The following is a 17,602-nucleotide window of genomic DNA, read 5'->3' on the forward strand; positions in this document are numbered from 1 at the left end:
GCTCCGCCCCTCGTCCCGTCGTGCGGCGGAAAGTAGAGGCCTGGGGACCGCGGGCGCCCTCTGGCGGGAGGCCCTGGCGGCGCACCTGGGCCGCCCCCACCCCCGCGGGCCCCCCGGAGGCTCCCGCCCGCCCGGAGGCTCCAGGGGCCGCAGCCTGGGTCACGCCCCATCGGGCCGTCCCACCGAGGGCCCTATTTACATTATGCAAAAGCCCCACCCCGGCCAGGTTCCCCACTCGGAGTCCAGGGCCACCTCTCCGGAAATCCACTTGGAATTTTTTTTTTTTCTGGCAGAAAAAGAGCCAGGATTGGCCGTTTAAACAAAACCAGTCTCTTTGCATACCGTGTTTGCATGCAGTTGTCTTTGGGCTGAAGGGGGACACCCTGGATAAGAAGGCGAACCCAGGATGATTGGCTCAAAATTTCAGTGTCAGAAATCTGAGGACTGGGAGGAGGTCAACTCAAAGTCAGTCTCATTTGGTAAACTGAGGCCCAGGTAAAAGGTTCTAAAAGCCACAGCTCTGTCCACATTCTGTCCCCCAGAGAAGCTGTGTCCTTGCCTTCCAATGACCCCCCCTGCCCCTCAAAACGCCTGGGCTTCCTTACTGAGCCAGGTGAAGCCGCAGGCGCCAGAGCGAGAACAGAGCCCAGAACCATCCAGAGGAAGGGGCAGCGGCCGCCACCTGGTGTGCACCTGTGCCTTCGCCCTGCCCAGTTCCTGAGCCGGGACCACAGGCCCCGAAGGCCAAGGCAAACAGCCAGGTTCCCACAACTGGGTTCCAGCCCCACCCCTGGCACAGGCGTGAAGTTGGGAAGCATCTGGGCGGCTGCGGTCTATTCTATTTAAACGGCCGAGCAGGTCAGAGGGTGGCGGATGGCCCTGCCAGGCACAGGACTGACTGGCCAGCATGTCACTCCTGGCGGCTCACCTGGTCAGCCTGCAGCTCTCCCTCTCCTGCTGCTGGGCTCTCAGCTGCCACAACACGGAGACGTCCGCCGACTTCAGCCTCCCTGGGGATTACCTACTTGCAGGTCTGTTCCCTCTGCACTCTGACTGTTCGGGGGTGAGGCGCCAGCCCACGGTGACCCTCTGTGACAGGTGAGTGGGGGGGGTCCTCTGTCCTCCTCTGGCCACCTCCCATCCCTCCCCATCCTACATTCCCCACCTTCAAGCCCTGGCACGACCTTCCCGGGTACTCCTGCCCGGGCTCCGCTTTATAATACAAGATTTTGTCCCGGCTGTTCCAGTGCTTTCTATGGTAATCCCATTCTGGTCATTTCCGGCCTTTGTGATGGAAGTAGGCAGTTAGGCTTTTCCCTGCTTTCGTGTCCTCCCCGCTCCCCTCCAGGTTCAAACTCCTGTGTGTCCCCGTGGCAAGTGTGGTTTCCAGGAGGAGAGGGAAGGCGCGAGCAGCGGGTGCTCTGGGAGCTTAGCAAGGATACCGGAGATGGAGCCTTGCCTTCGTGAAGTCGACAGTCTCGGTAGAGAAAAACACGTTTCCCTCGTAAAAGAAGATAGTTGTTTGCCGTCCGTGCAAGTCACAGACTTGGGGGGCTCGAGGATGCATCGGGGCTCAGTAGCAGGATGTCTTACATATGAGGCGCATCTGACAGTCGCCTCTGCCCCTCAAAACGCCTGGGCTTCCTTTCTGAGCCAGGTGAAGCCCAGGTGCCAGAGCGAGAACAGAGCCCAGAACAATCCAGAGGAAGGGGCAGCGGCCACCACCCGGTTTGCACCTGTGACTTCGCCTTGCCCAGTTCCTGAGCGGGACCACAGGCCCGGAAGGCCAAGGCAAACAGCCAGGTTTTGAGGAAGAAGGTGCTGGAAAGTCTGGCACATGAGGACTGGCCCAATGAGCTACTGATAGGAGTCCAGGTAGAGGAGACTTGGGGAAGAGGAGACACATGGATGCCCACAGTGGGAGGCACTGAGCACCCCCTGAGGGACTCATGAAGTGACAGAAATGACAGAAGACCCTGCTAACAAGCAGCAAGGCTAGAAACTGAAATGTGCTAGCACGTTCTTCAAGCAGAGCTGAACCACGTCCCTGCTGGGATCCAGCCAGAAGTTCCCGAGAGGCACTGAGGAACACAGGCCCTCACCGCATTCCTAAGTGTCCTGATGAGAGGTACTAGTGAAACAATGTGTGGTTAATTTTATGCGTCAGCCGGGTGAGGGAATGGTGCCCAGTTGTTTGGCCAAACGCCAGTCTAGACGTTGCTGCGAAGGTTAACATTTAGCCAATAGGGTGAGTAAAGCAGATTGCTTTCCATTGTCTGGGTGGGCCTCATCTAATCAGTTGAAGACCTTAAGAGAAAAGATTGAGGTTTACTCCCCCCCCCCCCCCCCCCCGCCGGAAAGGAAGAAATTCTGCCTTTGAACTCAAGACTGCGACATCAACCACTGAGGGCATTTCTGGCCTGCCCTGCAAACGTCAACTTGCCAGCCCCACAGTCATGTGAACCAGTTCCTTCAAATAAACTTCTCTCTTGTCTAGATCCATCTAACTGGTTCTGTCTCTCTGCAAAACACTGACAATTACAGCAGATTTCTCGGCTACAGGACTTCATCTGCTTTTAGTGCTAATGTGCTTATCCAGGGAGGCGTGGTGGCTTCTCCAAGCTGTCCTTCCCTCCAAAGGCCTGTTAACACAACTGAGTGTACGTACAGGGCCCACACCGAGGTCCTGGTTGTCCGGGGGACTGGACAGATGACCTCAGAGTTTCCTTTCTACACCTCCCCCCTCGCCCCGTCCCAAAGAGGGTCCTGGCAAGGCCTTGCCCTTCTTAGCTCTCCGCGTGGCTTTCTCTACAGGCCCAACAGCTTCAACGGTCATGGCTACCACCTCTTCCAGGCCATGCGGTTTGGCGTTGAGGAGATCAACAACTCCACGGCTCTGCTGCCTAACGTCACCCTGGGATACGAGCTGTACGATGTGTGCTCGGAGTCTGCCAACGTGTACGCCACCCTAAACGTGCTCTCCCTGCTGGGGACACGTCACGTAGAGATCCAAGCAGACCCTTCCCACTATTCGCCTGCGGCCCTGGCTGTCATTGGGCCCGACACCACCAACCACGCGGCCACCACTGCGGCCCTGCTCAGCCCCTTCCTGGTGCCCCTGGTAAGCTGGGGCCCTGGCGGCCTGTCCCTCTCCCCTGCTGGCAAGTCCAGCCTCCGTGCCCCGAGGCCAGTCTGGCCGCGTGGGTCTCCTGGGTGGTTGCTGCTCATTAGTCACATTGCAGGGGGCCCCGCCCCAGCGTCCCTTCCTCCTCAGCTGCTACACCCAGACCTCCCGGCCTCAGTGCTCCTGAGAAAACCCACCTCCTTTGAAACTGCCGCCCTTTGCTCTCTCCCCTCCATTCCGTCTCCTCTGGGAAGAATGGAACACCCTTTCCCACCTCACACACCTCTCCGCTTCTCCCTGCCTTCCTCCCTCCTGTTTCCTTCCCTCCCACCCAGCTCAGGCTCAGAGCTGTGCCCCCCCCCCCAGAATGCTGTCCCTCTGGGGGTGCCTGGGTGGCTTAGTCGGTTAAGTGTCCGGCTTTCGCTTAGGTCATGATCTCGCGGTTCGTGGGTTCGAGCCCCGCGGCGGGCTCTGTGCTGACCGCCAGCTCAGAGCCTGGAGCCTATTTCAGAGACTGTAGCTCCCTCTCTCTCTGACCCTCCCCTGCTCACGCTGTCTCTCTCTCTCTCTCTCTCTCTCTCCTAGAAATAAAAAAAAAAAAAAAATGCTGTCCCCCTGGGCCCCACCCTCTCCGCTGCTTGTCGGCCCCTCCCAGGCTTCCTCCTCGGCCAGCCTCACCGCTCTCCGTCTTCCCGGCCCCTCTGCTCTTAGCACTGCCCTCCCTCTGCCCTTGCGCCGTGGACACTTGTGCACAGAGCTCCCTATTCTTGTTTGCTTGTCCCTCTCGCCACTTGCTTCTCAAGCCCCTCTGCCAGCTGCTGCCGCACCGGTCCTGCTCTCGTGATCTGGAGGGCTTTCTAGATCCCCGAATCCAGCAAATGCTTTTCAGCTCTTCTTTGCCTGACATGCCGACTTTTTTGACATTTTTGACATCCTTCCGGGACACTCTTTCCGCAGCATTTATGACCTGCCCCCTCCCCCTCACTTGTGGCACCTCTTCCTCCTCCTCCTTCTCAGTCTCCTTTGGAGAATCTCCTCCCCGCCTCTTTTGAAAAGGTGGGTGATTCCCTGAGCGCAGGACGCTCCCTTTCCCAGGCGGGTGCTGGGAGTAAAAAATTTCTCCTACTCTTCAAGATTCTCCTGGCTGGTCTAAAGCCTAAGTTGACGTGGCACAGATTTAAGAGGAGAAAGTCAAAATTACATATGTTTAGGGAATCTACGTAAACATGAGAGGGTCAAAGACAGTCAGGCAAAATGAGGCTCATATGCTATTCCTGAACTACGGAGAAAGTGGGTACGGGTCTGGGACTTCAAAGGAAAGGAAGACTGTTCACAGGAGAAGGGAGAGCAGAAAACATCTGTATTAAACAGATGTTTGCTGGGCCACCCAGAAACAATGAGACCTAGAGAGGAATTGTAACAAATCAGCCTTTGCTAGGTCCTTCCCGTGCTTACCACACCTAACCTGAACCTGGAGCAGCTCAGCTATCGAAATTCTTCTAGACAGTTAGGGGAAAGGTCAGAGTGTCACCCTGGGTCTTTTGTGCCTTAATTATTTTAAACTGGAAATTAACCCACAGGCCAAAGTGGCAGATCTTGGGGCAATTCGTTCAGAATCTCTCCACAGGCTGTGGGCTTCAGGACTCAATTGTCAATTGCCCATTCCTAGCTTCTATCCTGAGTTCCAAGCACTGAGCTCATCGGGGGTCTCCACTTCATGGATCCAGTGCCCCCCCCCCCCAGCTGAACTTACCTCCCTATACAGCTCATCCATCTTCTCCATCACCGCTGCCACAGCTCTAACTCAGGCCACCAAGCTGTCTCTTCTAGATGATTCCATCAGTCTCCTAGGGAGTTCTTCCTGACTCTGGTCTTGAGCCTTTTCTAACACATTCTTCACTGAAATCAGAGAGCCACCCCTGAAACACAAGTTTCTGGACAGATCACTTTTCTGCCTGAACATTTAGGGGCTCCCCATGGCTTACGGATAAAGACCAAGTATCTTAGCTATCTTAGCGCGAGAATGAAGGCCTCCTGCCCTGACCAGATTTGCCCACTTCTGTGCTCCTTCTTCCGGCCTCCGACCTCCTGGGTCAGTTCGCTCGCGGTGTGTGGCTTTTGTTCTCTTCCCCTTCCTCTCCCAGAAATCTCCCCCTGGGTTTCCGCCTCTCCTTTCGATGTGACTTGTTGGCCTCTGAGTCTACCAGGGCCCTCCTTGAGAGTCAGGGTTGGGGCCGTGTCTCCCTCCTCCCTGGGTACCCACACCCAACACGGGGCCAGCACTTGGGAGGCCCTGAGTTGAGGCTGAAGCCACTGAATTTGCTGAACTGAACCCCTGCAGATCAGCTACGAGGCCAGCAGCATGACGCTCGGAATGAAGCGGCATTACCCCTCGTTTCTGCGCACCATCCCCAATGACAAGTACCAGGTGGAGACCATGGTGCTGCTGCTGCAGAGGTTCGGGTGGATCTGGATCTCGGTGGTGGGCAGCGACGGTGACTACGGGCAGCTGGGGGTGCAGGCGCTGGAGGAGCAGGCCACCCAGCAGGGCATCTGCGTTGCCTTCAAGGACATCATACCCTTCTCCGCCCGGCCGGGCGACCGGAGGATGCAGAGCATGATGCGGCACCTGGCCCGAGCGAGGACCACTGTTGTAGTCGTTTTCTCCAACAGGAAGCTGGCCAGGGTGTTCTTTGAGTCCGTGGTGCTGGCCAACCTGACTGCCAAGGTGTGGATCGCCTCGGAAGACTGGGCCATCTCCAGTCACATCAGCAAAGTGCCTGGCATCCAGGGCATCGGCACGGTGCTGGGTGTGGCCATCCAGCAGAGGCTGGTCCCTGGCCTGGAGGAGTTTGAAGAGGCCTATGTCCAGGCAGATAAGGGGGCCCCCAGGCCTTGTTCCAGGAGCTTCTGGTGCAGCAGCAACCAGCTGTGTAGAAAGTGTCGGGCTTTCACGGCAGAGCAGATGCCCAAGCTCGGAGCGTTCTCCATGAGCTCTGCCTACAATGCCTACCGGGCTGTCTACGCAGTGGCCCATGGCCTCCACCAGCTCCTGGGCTGTGCCTCTGGAGTCTGTGCCAGGGGCCGAGTCTACCCCTGGCAGGTAAGGGAGCCCAGCCCCCAGCACCCTGTAACAGGGTGCTTTCCTGAGGCAAAGTGATCCCTCGCTGGACAACTAAGTGCTGGGGGTGGGGGACAAAGGCCGCCCACCTGAAGGCTAATTGCTTCTCTTAGGCTTCACTTCTCTGACCTTGGCCCCTCCCACCACCATGCTTCAGGATCCAGGACGAAAAATCTCTGGAAAGGGATCCATTTTAGAAGCTTCCCCTCACTCAGGAGGCTGGTTGGGAGGGTTGAGGGGGCTCCCTTGGAAGGGAGGGGGCTTTGAATTTCCAGACAGACTGAAACCACCCAAACAGAAGCACTTGCTTCCTGAGCCTTCCAGGTCTGGGCGAGCTGAGGAGCCGCGGCCTGCGTCATCTGTGGCAGCTCCACGATCCCCGTGTATTTCAGCTTCTGGAGCAGATCCGCAAGGTCAATTTCCTCCTACACGAGGACACTGTGATGTTTCACGACAACGGGGACCCTCTCAGCGGCTACGACATAATTGCCTGGGACTGGAGCGGTCCCAATTGGACCTCCAGGGTCATCGGCTCCTCCACGTGGCCTCCAGTTCAGCTGGACATAAATGAAACCAAAATCCGGTGGCATGGGAAGGACAACCAGGTAACGGAGGCATGGTCACTCACCAAGTAACTGCCTCATGGGCAGCCTGGAGCCTGAGGACAGTGTTGACACAGCTCACACGGAGCAGGGGGGGCCAGTCCCAGGTCCCAGGCCAACGTGGCTCTACCCAGCCCTGCCAGGGAAGCCCTACTGGCAGCGTGCAGATGGCCGGCTGCCGCTCCTTTACATAACCAGGGGCTCTGCCCTGGGAGCGAGCTGTGAAGGCAGACACTTGGAGATTGTTTCCCGCTCCCCGTGTGAGGAGCCCTTGATGTGGGCCACTCCATGTGGCTACAGAACACCTGTGGCTTCTTGCAGGTGCCTACGTCTGTGTGCTCCAGCGACTGTCTTGAAGGGCACCAGCGCGTGGTTGTGGGTTTCTACCACTGTTGCTTTGAGTGTGTGCCCTGTGATGCCGGGACCTTCCTCAACAAGAGTGGTGAGTGTCCAGATGCGTGGGAGAATGACGGGGCACTCCCAGGGTCTGTACGGCAGGGGAGGGCATCTCCCTTGGGCCACGCATGTGCAGAACCAGAGCCTCGCTCCCTCTGTTGCCAGTTTAGGAACAGGTGGTCAAATATTGGCCACCAGACTGAATTCTGATGAAGCAGAAAGAAACAAGCAGTTGAAATCAATCCTTAGCCCTACTGTGTCTTTTACTAGGGGGCTCCCAAAGCAATTCCTGCAGATGCAATTTTATCCTAAATTCAACCTATTTATGCGAGCAGATGTAGCTATGTTCCCTTGTCCCCTCCCATGCCATCTGTGTGAAGTCCCTCCTGCTGCCCCTGCCAAAGACAGCTAGAACCTTGAACAGCTTGACCTTGATGCAGATACTATTGTATCTGCAGATGAGAAACACAGTATACTCTACCCGGTGATGCAAGGTCAAGATCAGAGAGCAAATCGGGGTAGCTAAGGGCTCAGCCCAGAGCTGGACTCTGAGAGCTACATTCTTTCCTTTTACTATCTCTGTGGGCATGAGAATGAATCTCTTCTGTTCTCTGAGAGTCAGAGAAACCACAGAACGGCAGCACAGATAGGTGCATTTGGTTAATGGAAGCGCTGGGGAGATAAAGATGCCCTTCCTTTGGGGCTGGCTGCTCCTATTGGATCATAGCCTCCCTGGCATGTGGGCAGAGCTACGAGAGTAAGGCCCTCTCTAGAGACCTCTTGGTTTGCAAGCCCCTTCTGGGATCATAAGCCAGACAGAACCCATCCAAGGGTCTCCAGAATCTGTAATTAACCCAGGCATCTTGAGGAAACACTTGGCCTCGGGGGCCCCGCTCAGGGGCACCTCCATCTCACTGTGCCCGGTAGAGCACAGCTCCTGTGGTGTAGCCCTCCCGGCACCTTGCAGGCCTACATGGCCTCCCTTCCTCATTCCTGCTCTGCTCACCTAGCTCTCAGGAGCCCCCTCCACCTTTCCTTCCAGCCCTCCACAGATGCCAGCCTTGTGGGAAGGAAGAGTGGGCACCTGTGGGAAGCGAAACCTGCTTCCCACGCACCGTGGTGTTTTTGACTTGGCATGAGCCCGTCTCTTGGGGGCTGCTGGCAGCTAACACGTTGCTGCTGCTGCTGGTGAGTGGGACTACTGGCCTGTTTGCCTGGCACTTGGACACCCCTGTGGTGAGGTCCGCTGGGGGCCGATTGTGCTTCTTCATGCTGGGCTCCCTGGCAGTGGCTAGCTGTGGGCTCTACGGCTTTTTTGGGGAGCCCACGCTGCCAACATGCTTGTTGCGCCAAGGCCTCTTTGCCCTCGGTTTTGCCGTCTTCCTGTCCTGCCTGACCATCCGCTCCTTCCAACTGGTCTTCATCTTCAAGTTCTCTGCCAAGGTACCCACCTTCTACCATGCCTGGGTCCAAAACCACGGTCCTGGCCTATTTGTGGTGATCAGTTCAACGGCCCAGCTGCTCATCTGTCTAACTTGGCTGGCGGTGTGGACCCCGCTGCCCACCAGGGAGTACCAGCGCTTCCCTCAGCTGGTGGTGCTTGACTGCACGGAGGCCAACTCCCCGGGCTTCATGGTGGCTTTCGCCTACAACGGCCTCCTGTCCGTCAGCGCCTTTGCCTGCAGCTACCTGGGCAAGGACCTGCCAGAGAACTACAACGAGGCCAAATGTGTCACTTTCAGTCTGCTCCTCAACTTCGTGTCCTGGATTGCCTTCTTCACCACCGCCAGCGTCTACCAGGGCAAGTACCTGCCCGCGGTCCACGTGCTGGCGGCGCTGAGCAGCCTGAGTGGCGGCTTCAGCGGTTATTTCCTCCCCAAGTGCTACGTGATCCTGTGTCGCCCAGATCTCAACAGCACAGAGCACTTCCAGGCCTCCATCCAGGAGTACACGAGCCGCTACGGCTCCACTTGACCACTGGGGCGGGCAGGGCCTAGCGGGGAGGTGGGGGAGGTGCGGAGGTGGGAGGGTGGGGGGTGAGGGGGTAGAAGGTGGGGTAGGGGCGGCGGACCCGACGCCTCCCCGCCCTGAGGGTCGAAGGTCGAGCGAGGCAGGCGCGCGGGCCCTGCGTCGTCTGGGAGGCCTTTGGACTCGGGTAGTGTTCGCTCCCGGGAGTCCAGTCCAGGCTCCGGGCTGCCAATAAAGCGGTGAAACGTGCGTCCTGGCTGCTCTAGCTGTCTGAAGCGAGGGTGGGGCGCTGCCTCCTCAACTGCGTGCGCCGCGCGGCCCAACCGCAGCCGGAACCTGCGACTCCGCCCCAGCCCCCAGCGCGCAGCTTGGCGTTGCTAAGCAACTCGGGACGTCAGCCCAGGCGGAGCTCTCAGGCCCAAGCCCCTCTCCTCATACCATTGGCTGTTTTCTGCCCGGTCCCGCCCCCCCAGGGGCGGAGCTAGAAGCCCTGAACCTCCTCGTTTCCCACCCCGTCCGGCGCTCCCTGACGTCACGTCCGGCGGCGGCGGCAGCGGCGGCGGCGGCGGCGGCGGTTTCGTACGGTCGGCTGGGGACTTAGGGCCCTGCGAGTTGGTCAGTGGGACTGTGGAAGCGACGAGGTCAGGGGTCTGTGGGCCCGTCGCAGGGAGGACAGGCCAGGGTGAGGAGTTCGGGGGCAGTAGGGTGTGGGACGGAAGGGCTGCGGGCCGCCGTGGCCGCCAGTTGGAGTGTGACTGCGGCCGCCTTCCGCCCGGGCGTCCCGGACGTGTGGGCACGGCGCGGGCTCTGCTCACCTGTCCCGCAGCCCCGGTGCCACGGGTCCTCTCCCTCCGCTAGGCCGATCAGTTCGCTGTGATTCTCCGTCTCTTTGCCCACACCGATTCCTTCCACTCGCACCTCTTCGCGACCCCGTCCTATCCCCCGCCAAGTGTCCCCAACCTAGTCCGTCTGTGTCCTCGCCACACACTGCCGCTGGCCTGACCAGTATGGGCCGCTCACCTGGCCCCCACTCCCAGGGAGGCGGTTAGTCCGTTCCTGTCTCAGCTGACTGCCTCCAGCGTTGACGTAAGCCCTCGTTGAGATAACTGTTGACTGAGTACAGTCCACCTCCCCTTTTGCTCTCCCCGATCCAGGGCCTTCCCCTTGCCACTCCTGGGTTGGGCCTGCCAGGATGTCACTTCTGCCTTCCTCTCCTCCAGACGGACCATGGACGGCTCCTTCATCCAGCACAGCGTGAGGGTTCTGCAGGAGCTCAACAAGCAGCGAGAGAAGGGCCAGTACTGCGATGCCACCCTGGACGTGGGAGGCCTGGTGTTCAAGGCCCACTGGAGTGTCCTTGCCTGCTGCAGCCACTTCTTCCAGAGCCTCTATGGGGATGGCTCGGGGGGCAGTGTTGTCCTCCCTGCCGGCTTTGCCGAGATCTTTGGTCTCCTGTTGGACTTTTTCTATACCGGTCACCTCGCTCTCACCTCTGGAAACCGGGACCAAGTGCTTTTGGCAGCCAGGGAGTTGCGAGTGCCAGAGGCTGTGGAGCTTTGCCAGAGTTTCAAGCCCAAAACCTCCGTGGGGCAGGCACCCAGTGGCCAGAGTGGGCTGGGGAAACCTGCGCCCCAGAGTGTGAACAGCCACCTCAAGGAGCCGGCAGGCTTGGAGGAAGAGGAAGTTTCGAAGACACTGGGTCAGGTGCCTGGAGACCAGGAGATCGGTGGCAGTCACAGCCCCGAGAGGCCCCAGCTTGGTCTCCCAGCCCAGAGTGAGAGCCCCTCCTGCCACCGTGGGAAACTCAAGCAAACCCTGAAGCTTTGTCCCCCGGACGACAAGGAGCCTGAGGATTGTAAAGCACCCCCAAGACCCTTTGAAGCTGAAGGTGTCCAGCTGCAGGGTGGGAATAACGAGGTACTGTGCCCGGGGTGCTGGGAATGGGGACGTGGGAGTTGGGGGTGGTGGTGGAGAGACTGACACGTTTCTGGGAGAGTCTGGACCCCAAGATAGAATCTTGGTTATGTGGGTCTGGAATAGGTTTTCTCCAAACGTAGGAATCCGGCTCCATCCTGCGGCCTCAGGCTAACCTTCCCGTGAGTCACAGCTGTCCAGGGTTGGCAGCTTCTTGGGGTCGGGTGCCTGGCTTCAGGGTTACAGGTGTTTCCCCAGGGCAGCGAAGTCCAGCCAGTCTTCCAGTTCACCACAGAGTCAGTGCCCCCCAAATCCAGGATTCCGGCGAGGCCTGCCCTAGGACCTTGACCGGAAGAGTCACTGATAAAGGGAGTCACCTTGGGATGGAACTGGAATGAGCCGACTGCCCTGTGTAGTTCTGTCCCCGGAACCCCTGCTGGTTATTTTGGTGACCTCGCCTCCTGCTGCCTTTTCTGCTCTAGTGGGAAGTGGTGGTTCAAGTTGAGGACGACGGGGACGGTGATTATGTTTCTGAGACCGAGGCCTTGCCAACCAGGAGGAAATCAAACATGATCAGAAAGGCCTGTGCTGCTGAGCCAGCCCTGAGCACAGGTCCCCTAGCAGCCGAGCCCGCTGAGAACAGAAAAGGTACAGCGGTGCCGGTTGAATGCCCCACATGTCATAAAAAGTTCCTCAGCAAATATTATCTAAAAGTCCACAACAGGTAAACCTTCTGTTTTTTCTATTTTCGTTTCCTGCCTGCTGTTCCTTTGCTGGGGGAGGGGGCCTGCACTCCCCGCTTGGGGGCCTCGTGGGGGTCAGGGACTCCATCTCACACTCCTCTTGTCATCAGGGAGTGAGATCCTAGTCGTGTTCCTTCTTCCTCTCTTACTCTCAGCTTCTGGAGTGGGTTTGTAGACTCCTTGTCAGTAAGTTCCAGCCGCTGTGGACCTTGACCATAAGCTGCCTTTGGCCAAGGAAATGAGAGAAACCCGTGGCTCTGTGCTGTGGCTGAGGCCCCCACCCTAGAAATTTCTAAAGCCCAGCAATGTGGGCTTAGGGCCAAGGTGTCAGGCTTTAGGGTTGGTGCCTCCTGTGATTCTGGGGGAAACGTTAGCCCCAGGGTGTCCTTGGAGCACAAAGGACTACTTGTTTGTACCTGCATTGTCCAAAAAGGTGACCGGGTGTCGTGTGAAGCTACGTTAACTTCAAGTAAAAGTGCGGTCAGTTTCTCGGATGTAGTAGTCACGCCTGGAGTGCTTGGCGGTCGCGCAGGGGCCCCAGCCGCTGACTCAGCACAGACAGAACATTCTGTGGTCGCAGGGAGTTCTCTTGACAGTGCCGCTCCAGGTCTCTGCAAGGCCCCCAGGGGTGGCAGCTAGGTAACATGCCCTCCAGTCCTGTCGCTTCATAGTCCAAGACGTCACTAGTCTGGTTTCTTGCCAGGCCAGGTGGGGCCACACACGTGTTCTCAGGGTGGCACTCTGGGAAGCCAGTGGTGACGGCCTGGAGTTAGAGCTGGTGATGCCTGTCTGCCCACCTTGCTTGGAGGCAGCTGCGGCCAGTGGGGTCGGGGGACGGCCATGTGGGAGGCACCCTGGGGTGGCCCGCGTCAGCCTGGAGCCTCCCCCGGGCGGAAGACTCAGGTGCAGGCCGCTGGACTGGCCTTGAGAACTGGGAGGGTATGGTGCCCTCATGAGGTCATTGGGATGGAGACAAGGACAGTTAACTGAGTGGCAGAGGATGAGAGAAACGTCTGGCCTCTGAGGAGTTGTAAGAGCTCTTCCGGTGTTCTGCTAGACTGTTCTGGGTGCTTGGTGTGCCTTAGCCGACAGAGCAGAGGCCTTGGGGAGCCTCTCAGCAGGGCAGTGAAGCTGGAACTGACAGATGGTGACTTTACGGGGTGCTGGAAGGTGGGAAGCGCCGCCACGGAAGAAAGGAGGAGGAGAGCCCTCCTCGGGGCCGGGGGGGAGGGGGGGAGTTTGCAGTTATAAAGGAAAGAGTTTTGAGCAGACCGGAAGGAGGTGAGGACTTGCACCAAGCGCATGGCCGGGGGGAGTGTGGTGGGTCCAGGAGAGCCGGAGCAGAGAGCCTGGGGTGAGCCAGCAGGTTGGTGACGTCGGGGAGACCAGACCTGGGGAGCGAGGCCCCGTGGTAGGGGGCAGACAGGCAGGCCTCGTAGGCCCCCGGCCTTTTCTCAGGGTGAAGCGGGCAGCATCGCAGGGTTGGGAGCAAAGAGGCAAGGAGGTGTGACTGAGGGCGCCTGTGGCTGCCGGCGTTCACATCCGTTGGGAGGCAGGCATGCAGCACGATGCCAGTCGGAAGCTCAGGCAGGAGCCCAGGGGCCGGCGTGGCTGCACTTGGTGGTGGCGGCAGAGGCGAGGGAAGTGCTCAGAGTCTGGCTATGGTTTTGAAGGTGAAGCCCACAGAACTTCCAGACAGACCGGGCAGTTTCTCCAGGGAGTCAGGACCCAGGGATCGTTTCTGTCCTTGCAGAGATGCCAGGTGGCTCTGGGGCGGCCCTTCCATAGGGAGCCGTGCAGGCTCCCTGGAGGAGGAGGGCTTCTGGGCTCACCCGGGCAGGTTCAATGGCCAAGTCTGAACAAGCCACGTGGCGAGCCGTGGCCGGCCTCAGGACCGCTCTTCCGCTCCACCGTGGAGCCCGGCGCTGTCGGTGGGGGGACCAGAGGGACACTGGGTGAGGGAGAGGCGGGCAGTTGCTCAGTCCCCCACACCCGCTGTGGCTTTTCCTGGCAGGAAACACACTGGGGAGAAACCCTTTGAGTGTCCCAAATGCGGAAAGTGCTACTTTCGGAAGGAGAACCTCCTGGAGCACGAAGCCCGGAACTGCATGAACCGCTCGGAACAGGTACTTGCCAGCTGGCCCAGGACTTGGTGGGCGAGGGACGCTGGCCTTCATCTTCCTGCCATCTGAGAGGGGCCCCCAGGAAACTGCCTTAGGATTGTAAACTCAAGAGAGCTGGAGTATCCTTGGATGCCATCGAGTCCACTCCCTGGCATTACAGGTGGGGACACTGGTCCCAGGGGCAGAAGGGACCAGCCCCAGAGGGACTCTGGAAAGCATTTTTGGCTTGGCTGCCTGGGCCCCTGGACTCTGGAGAAGATGCGCCTTGGTGGGATGGCAGCTGCCCCCACCCTGCTGGCTGGCCCACGTGACGTGGCCAGCTAAACGCCCCCTCTCTTCCTAGAGGCCTGTCACCAGTGTGGGGTCTGTGGGTAAGGTCTCCCGGCTCCTGCCCCAGGCCTGGCGTGGTGGGTTTGCAGTGCTCAGCGATGGTCAGGGTCAGGGCAGGCAGGTCCCTCTCCCCGACCCTGCCCCGGGCAGACTCCTCCCAGCAGCGAGTGGAAGCCCGGGCAGAGGCTGCCGTCGCAGGCAGAGGCTCCCTGCTGATGCTGGCCCTGCTTGCCCCTCACGTTGCCAGGTCTTCACGTGCTCCGTGTGCCAGGAGACCTTCCGCCGGAGGATGGAGCTGCGGGTGCACATGGTGTCCCACACGGGGGAGATGCCCTACAAGGTCAGGCTCGGCCTGTCCCTGGGGCTGTGGGTGGAGGGGCCGCTCCAGGATCCCTCCTGCCAAGCCCTGTTGGTGGGCTGATGTTAGGCACCTCCCTCTTGCTAGCTCAAGACGCCCAGCCTTCCAGACCCATCGGCGTCCCCTACCTTCAGGCAGGGCCACTGGCCCTTTCTGGATCCTTGTTTCTATGAAGGGCAGGCTCAGCATCTCTGTGGGCATGGCGGGGGCGGGGGGGGGTCCTCCCTGGAGCATCCTTCACACCAGGTCAGGGAGCCTCCGGTCATCTCCGGCTGGGCCCTGCCTTTGGGATGCTGCCTGATAGCCTAGGGGGGGCCAGGATCCCATTGGTGGAGGCGGCCTCGGAGGTGACCTGGGGCCTGTTTTCCAGTGCTCATCCTGCTCCCAGCAGTTCATGCAGAAGAAGGACTTGCAAAGCCACCTGATCAAACTCCACGGAGCCCCCAAGCCCCACGCCGTAAGTGCCGGGCTGTGCTGAGGACTAGGGGCTGGCCGGAGCGAGGTGGCCACGGCCGTGTCTGGACTGGGCAGGCTACGGGGCTCCTGTCCCGTGGGGGACTAGGCAGCCCCTCCCCGTCCTCAGCCGGGCCCCGCTCCCTCTGCCCCATAGTGTCCCACCTGTGCCAAGTGCTTCCTCTCCCGAACGGAACTGCAGCTGCACGAGGCCTTCAAGCACCGAGGGGAGAAGCTGTTTGTGTGTGAGGAGTGCGGGCATAGGGCCTCAAGCCGAAACGGCCTCCAGATGCACATCAAGGCCAAGCACAGGTGCGGGTTGGGGCTTCCCCAGGGCCTGGTCTGCTGCCGCCTCCGGGCTGGCGAGTGGGCCTAGAAAGCGGTTAGTGGTGCTCATGTGGGGAAGAGCACCCTCCACCCGGAGTCCGGTGCCCGTAGCCCTTCCGGTGGGGGCACCTGGGTGGGGGAGTAAGTGTCGGGTAGAAAGGCTGAGGGAGAGGATCTCAGGTTAACAGAAGGGCAGGTTCTTAGTTTTCCGTGGTTCCTGAGATGGCACCGGCACCCCTGTCACTGCCCAAGCTCTTGTGCCACACGGCGGGTCTCAGCCTGGGCCCGGTCCCATGGCTCAGGCGGGTTGGCTTTGGCCTTGACTCTTTCCCCGGCTCCGGAGCCAGCCGCGCTCCCAGCTGTGGCAGGATGAAGGGGGCTGCTCCCCCGGGTGATGCTCCTGCGCTCCCCCCGGCCCCCCGGCAGGAACGAGAGGCCGTACGTGTGTGAGTTCTGCAGCCACGCCTTTACGCAGAAGGCTAATCTCAACATGCACCTGCGCACGCACACGGGCGAGAAGCCCTTCCAGTGCCACCTCTGCGGCAAGACCTTCCGCACCCAAGGTGAGGCGGGCCCGTCCTCTCCCTGTCCCGGGCCGAGGCGCAGTGGCTGAGCCCCGGCCTTGTCCCCGCAGCCAGCCTGGACAAGCACAACCGCACCCACACCGGCGAGAGGCCCTTCGGCTGTGAGTTCTGCGAGCAGCGCTTCACTGAGAAGGGGCCGCTGCTGAGGCACGTAGCCAGCCGCCACCAGGAGGGCCGGCCCCACTTCTGCCAGATCTGCGGGAAGACCTTCAAAGGTACCCGGGCCTGCGGGCGCCCCCTGCGTGAGGTGGAGGGTCAGCCATATCCCCTGAGCGTGCCGGGGTGTGTCCGCTGGGAGAGGCCAGGCGTGGCGGTGGCTGCCCCACGCTCCTCGGTGCCAGTCTTCCTGCCAGAGAATCTCTTCTGCTCCCTGTGCTTTGAAGACTCGGGGTTGCAGCTGCGGTGACCAGGCGGGGCGGGACCTCTGGAGCGTCTTGTGCGGTGGCGCCCACAGGGTGGCACTGGAGTCTGGCAGGGCCCTTGGAGTAGCCGCAGACCCCGGACCTCCCTCATCTTGGCACCGTGGCGCCCACTTCCTGCATCCCCTTCACACCGGGGTCCCCTCCCTCCTGCAGCCGTGGAGCAACTGCGTGTGCACGTCCGAAGGCACAAAGGCGTCAGGAAGTTCGAATGCACTGAGTGCGGCTACAAGTTTACCCGGCAGGTAGGCCTGGGGCCGGGGTCCCTCCTCCTGCCCCCCTCCCCCCCCCCGCCCGGGCCCCTCCCTGCCCAGCCCTGAGTCCCCTCACCACCCCCCCAGGCCCACCTCCGGAGGCACATGGAGATCCACGACCGGGTGGAGAACTATAACCCGCGGCAGCGCAAGCTCCGGAACCTGGTCATCGAGGATGAGAAGATGGTGGTGGTGGCGCTGCAGCCCCCCGCCGAGCTGGAGGTGGGCTCCGCTGAGGTCATCGTGGCGTCCCTGGCGCAGGGCGGCCTGGCCTCCCAGCTGCCCGGACAGAGACTCTGTGCAGAGGAGAGCTTGGTGAGCTCGGGCGTCATGGAGCCCTCGCTCATCATCACGGCAGCCATCCCTGAGGACTGCGACACGTAGCCTCCCTGCCACCACCACCCACTTGGCCCCGGCCCCCAGTAAACTATGTGGTTTTGGACTCTGTCGTTTCGGCCAGTCTGGCGGTCCATTCCCCAGTAACCTGGTGTCCAGGATGTGCGGCTTTCCCATCCTGTCTTCTAGAAGAAACGGTGCCTTGCCCGGCCATCTCTGAGCCTCAGGCTGCCGCTCGGCCAGCCGCTTCCCCGCCCTGTTGGGAGACCGCAGAGTCATGCGGCAGACGCTGGGGCGGCGTCCTTCGGGGCCAGGCCCTGGCCTAGGTGCTCTTGTGCCTCGTGTCAGGGCTCTAGGCCCGGGAGCCGTGTTGCTGGGCCACAGCCGTGGTGCTGCCAGCGAGCGGGGGTGGGACTCGGCCCCCAGGGTGCTGCGGAGCCCGCCGTGGAGCCTGGGGTCGAGCTCTTGGGTAGCAGGCTCTGGATCCCGGCTGGCAGTGACCGCACACAGGACCCCTCCCTTGGGAGGGTCCTCACTTGCTTTGCTGCTG

General features: G+C 60.4%; 2 protein-coding genes across 8 annotated transcripts; both read left to right on the forward strand.

The window, feature by feature from the left end:
- Positions 1-860: 860 nt before the first annotated feature.
- Positions 861-9,229, forward strand: TAS1R1 (taste 1 receptor member 1). 2 transcript variants are annotated; one of them, XM_039253250.1, is made up of 6 exons: positions 861-1,098; positions 2,815-3,121; positions 5,466-6,227; positions 6,638-6,850; positions 7,169-7,289; positions 8,286-9,229. In XM_039253250.1, exons 1-6 carry the CDS (start codon positions 908-910, stop codon positions 9,215-9,217), a joined length of 2,526 nt encoding a protein of 841 aa, XP_039109181.1. In that variant the 5' UTR covers positions 861-907; the 3' UTR covers positions 9,218-9,229. The 2 variants fall into 2 exon arrangements, with proteins under 2 accessions (XP_039109181.1, XP_039109182.1); XM_039253251.1 differs by having other exon boundaries at positions 5,466-5,852.
- Positions 9,230-9,736: 507 nt separating this feature from the next.
- On the forward strand, positions 9,737-17,165 carry ZBTB48 (zinc finger and BTB domain containing 48). 6 transcript variants are annotated; one of them, XM_039253258.1, is made up of 11 exons: positions 9,737-9,826; positions 10,366-11,128; positions 11,608-11,849; positions 13,883-13,994; positions 14,569-14,661; positions 15,050-15,136; positions 15,290-15,444; positions 15,886-16,022; positions 16,094-16,258; positions 16,619-16,707; positions 16,804-17,165. In XM_039253258.1, the coding sequence occupies exons 2-11, from the start codon at positions 10,439-10,441 to the stop codon at positions 17,098-17,100; spliced, it is 2,067 nt and encodes a 688-aa protein (XP_039109189.1). In that variant the 5' UTR covers positions 9,737-9,826; positions 10,366-10,438; the 3' UTR covers positions 17,101-17,165. The 6 variants fall into 6 exon arrangements, with proteins under 6 accessions (XP_039109189.1, XP_039109188.1, XP_039109187.1 ...); XM_039253257.1 differs by having other exon boundaries at positions 9,754-9,893; XM_039253256.1 differs by having other exon boundaries at positions 9,754-9,893; positions 10,432-11,128.
- Positions 17,166-17,602: the final 437 nt, after the last annotated feature.

Source organism: Hyaena hyaena, unplaced genomic scaffold (assembly GCF_003009895.1).
Source record: "Hyaena hyaena isolate Hyena2069 unplaced genomic scaffold, ASM300989v1 scaffold_443, whole genome shotgun sequence".
In the NCBI taxonomy this organism is placed as follows: Eukaryota; Metazoa; Chordata; class Mammalia; order Carnivora; family Hyaenidae; genus Hyaena; species Hyaena hyaena.

Coding starts and splice junctions, on each gene's coding strand:
- TAS1R1 (XM_039253250.1), top strand. CDS start 908: ATGTCACTCCTGGCGGCTCACCTGGTCAGCCTGCAGCTCTCCCTCTCC. Junction 1,099..2,814: donor ACGGTGACCCTCTGTGACAG/GTGAGTGGGGGG, acceptor CTTTCTCTACAG/GCCCAACAGCTTCAACGGTC. Junction 6,228..6,637: donor GCCGAGTCTACCCCTGGCAG/GTAAGGGAGCCC, acceptor CGTGTATTTCAG/CTTCTGGAGCAGATCCGCAA.
- ZBTB48 (XM_039253258.1), top strand. CDS start 10,439: ATGGACGGCTCCTTCATCCAGCACAGCGTGAGGGTTCTGCAGGAGCTC. Junction 15,445..15,885: donor CACATCAAGGCCAAGCACAG/GTGCGGGTTGGG, acceptor GCCCCCCGGCAG/GAACGAGAGGCCGTACGTGT. Junction 16,023..16,093: donor CAAGACCTTCCGCACCCAAG/GTGAGGCGGGCC, acceptor TTGTCCCCGCAG/CCAGCCTGGACAAGCACAAC.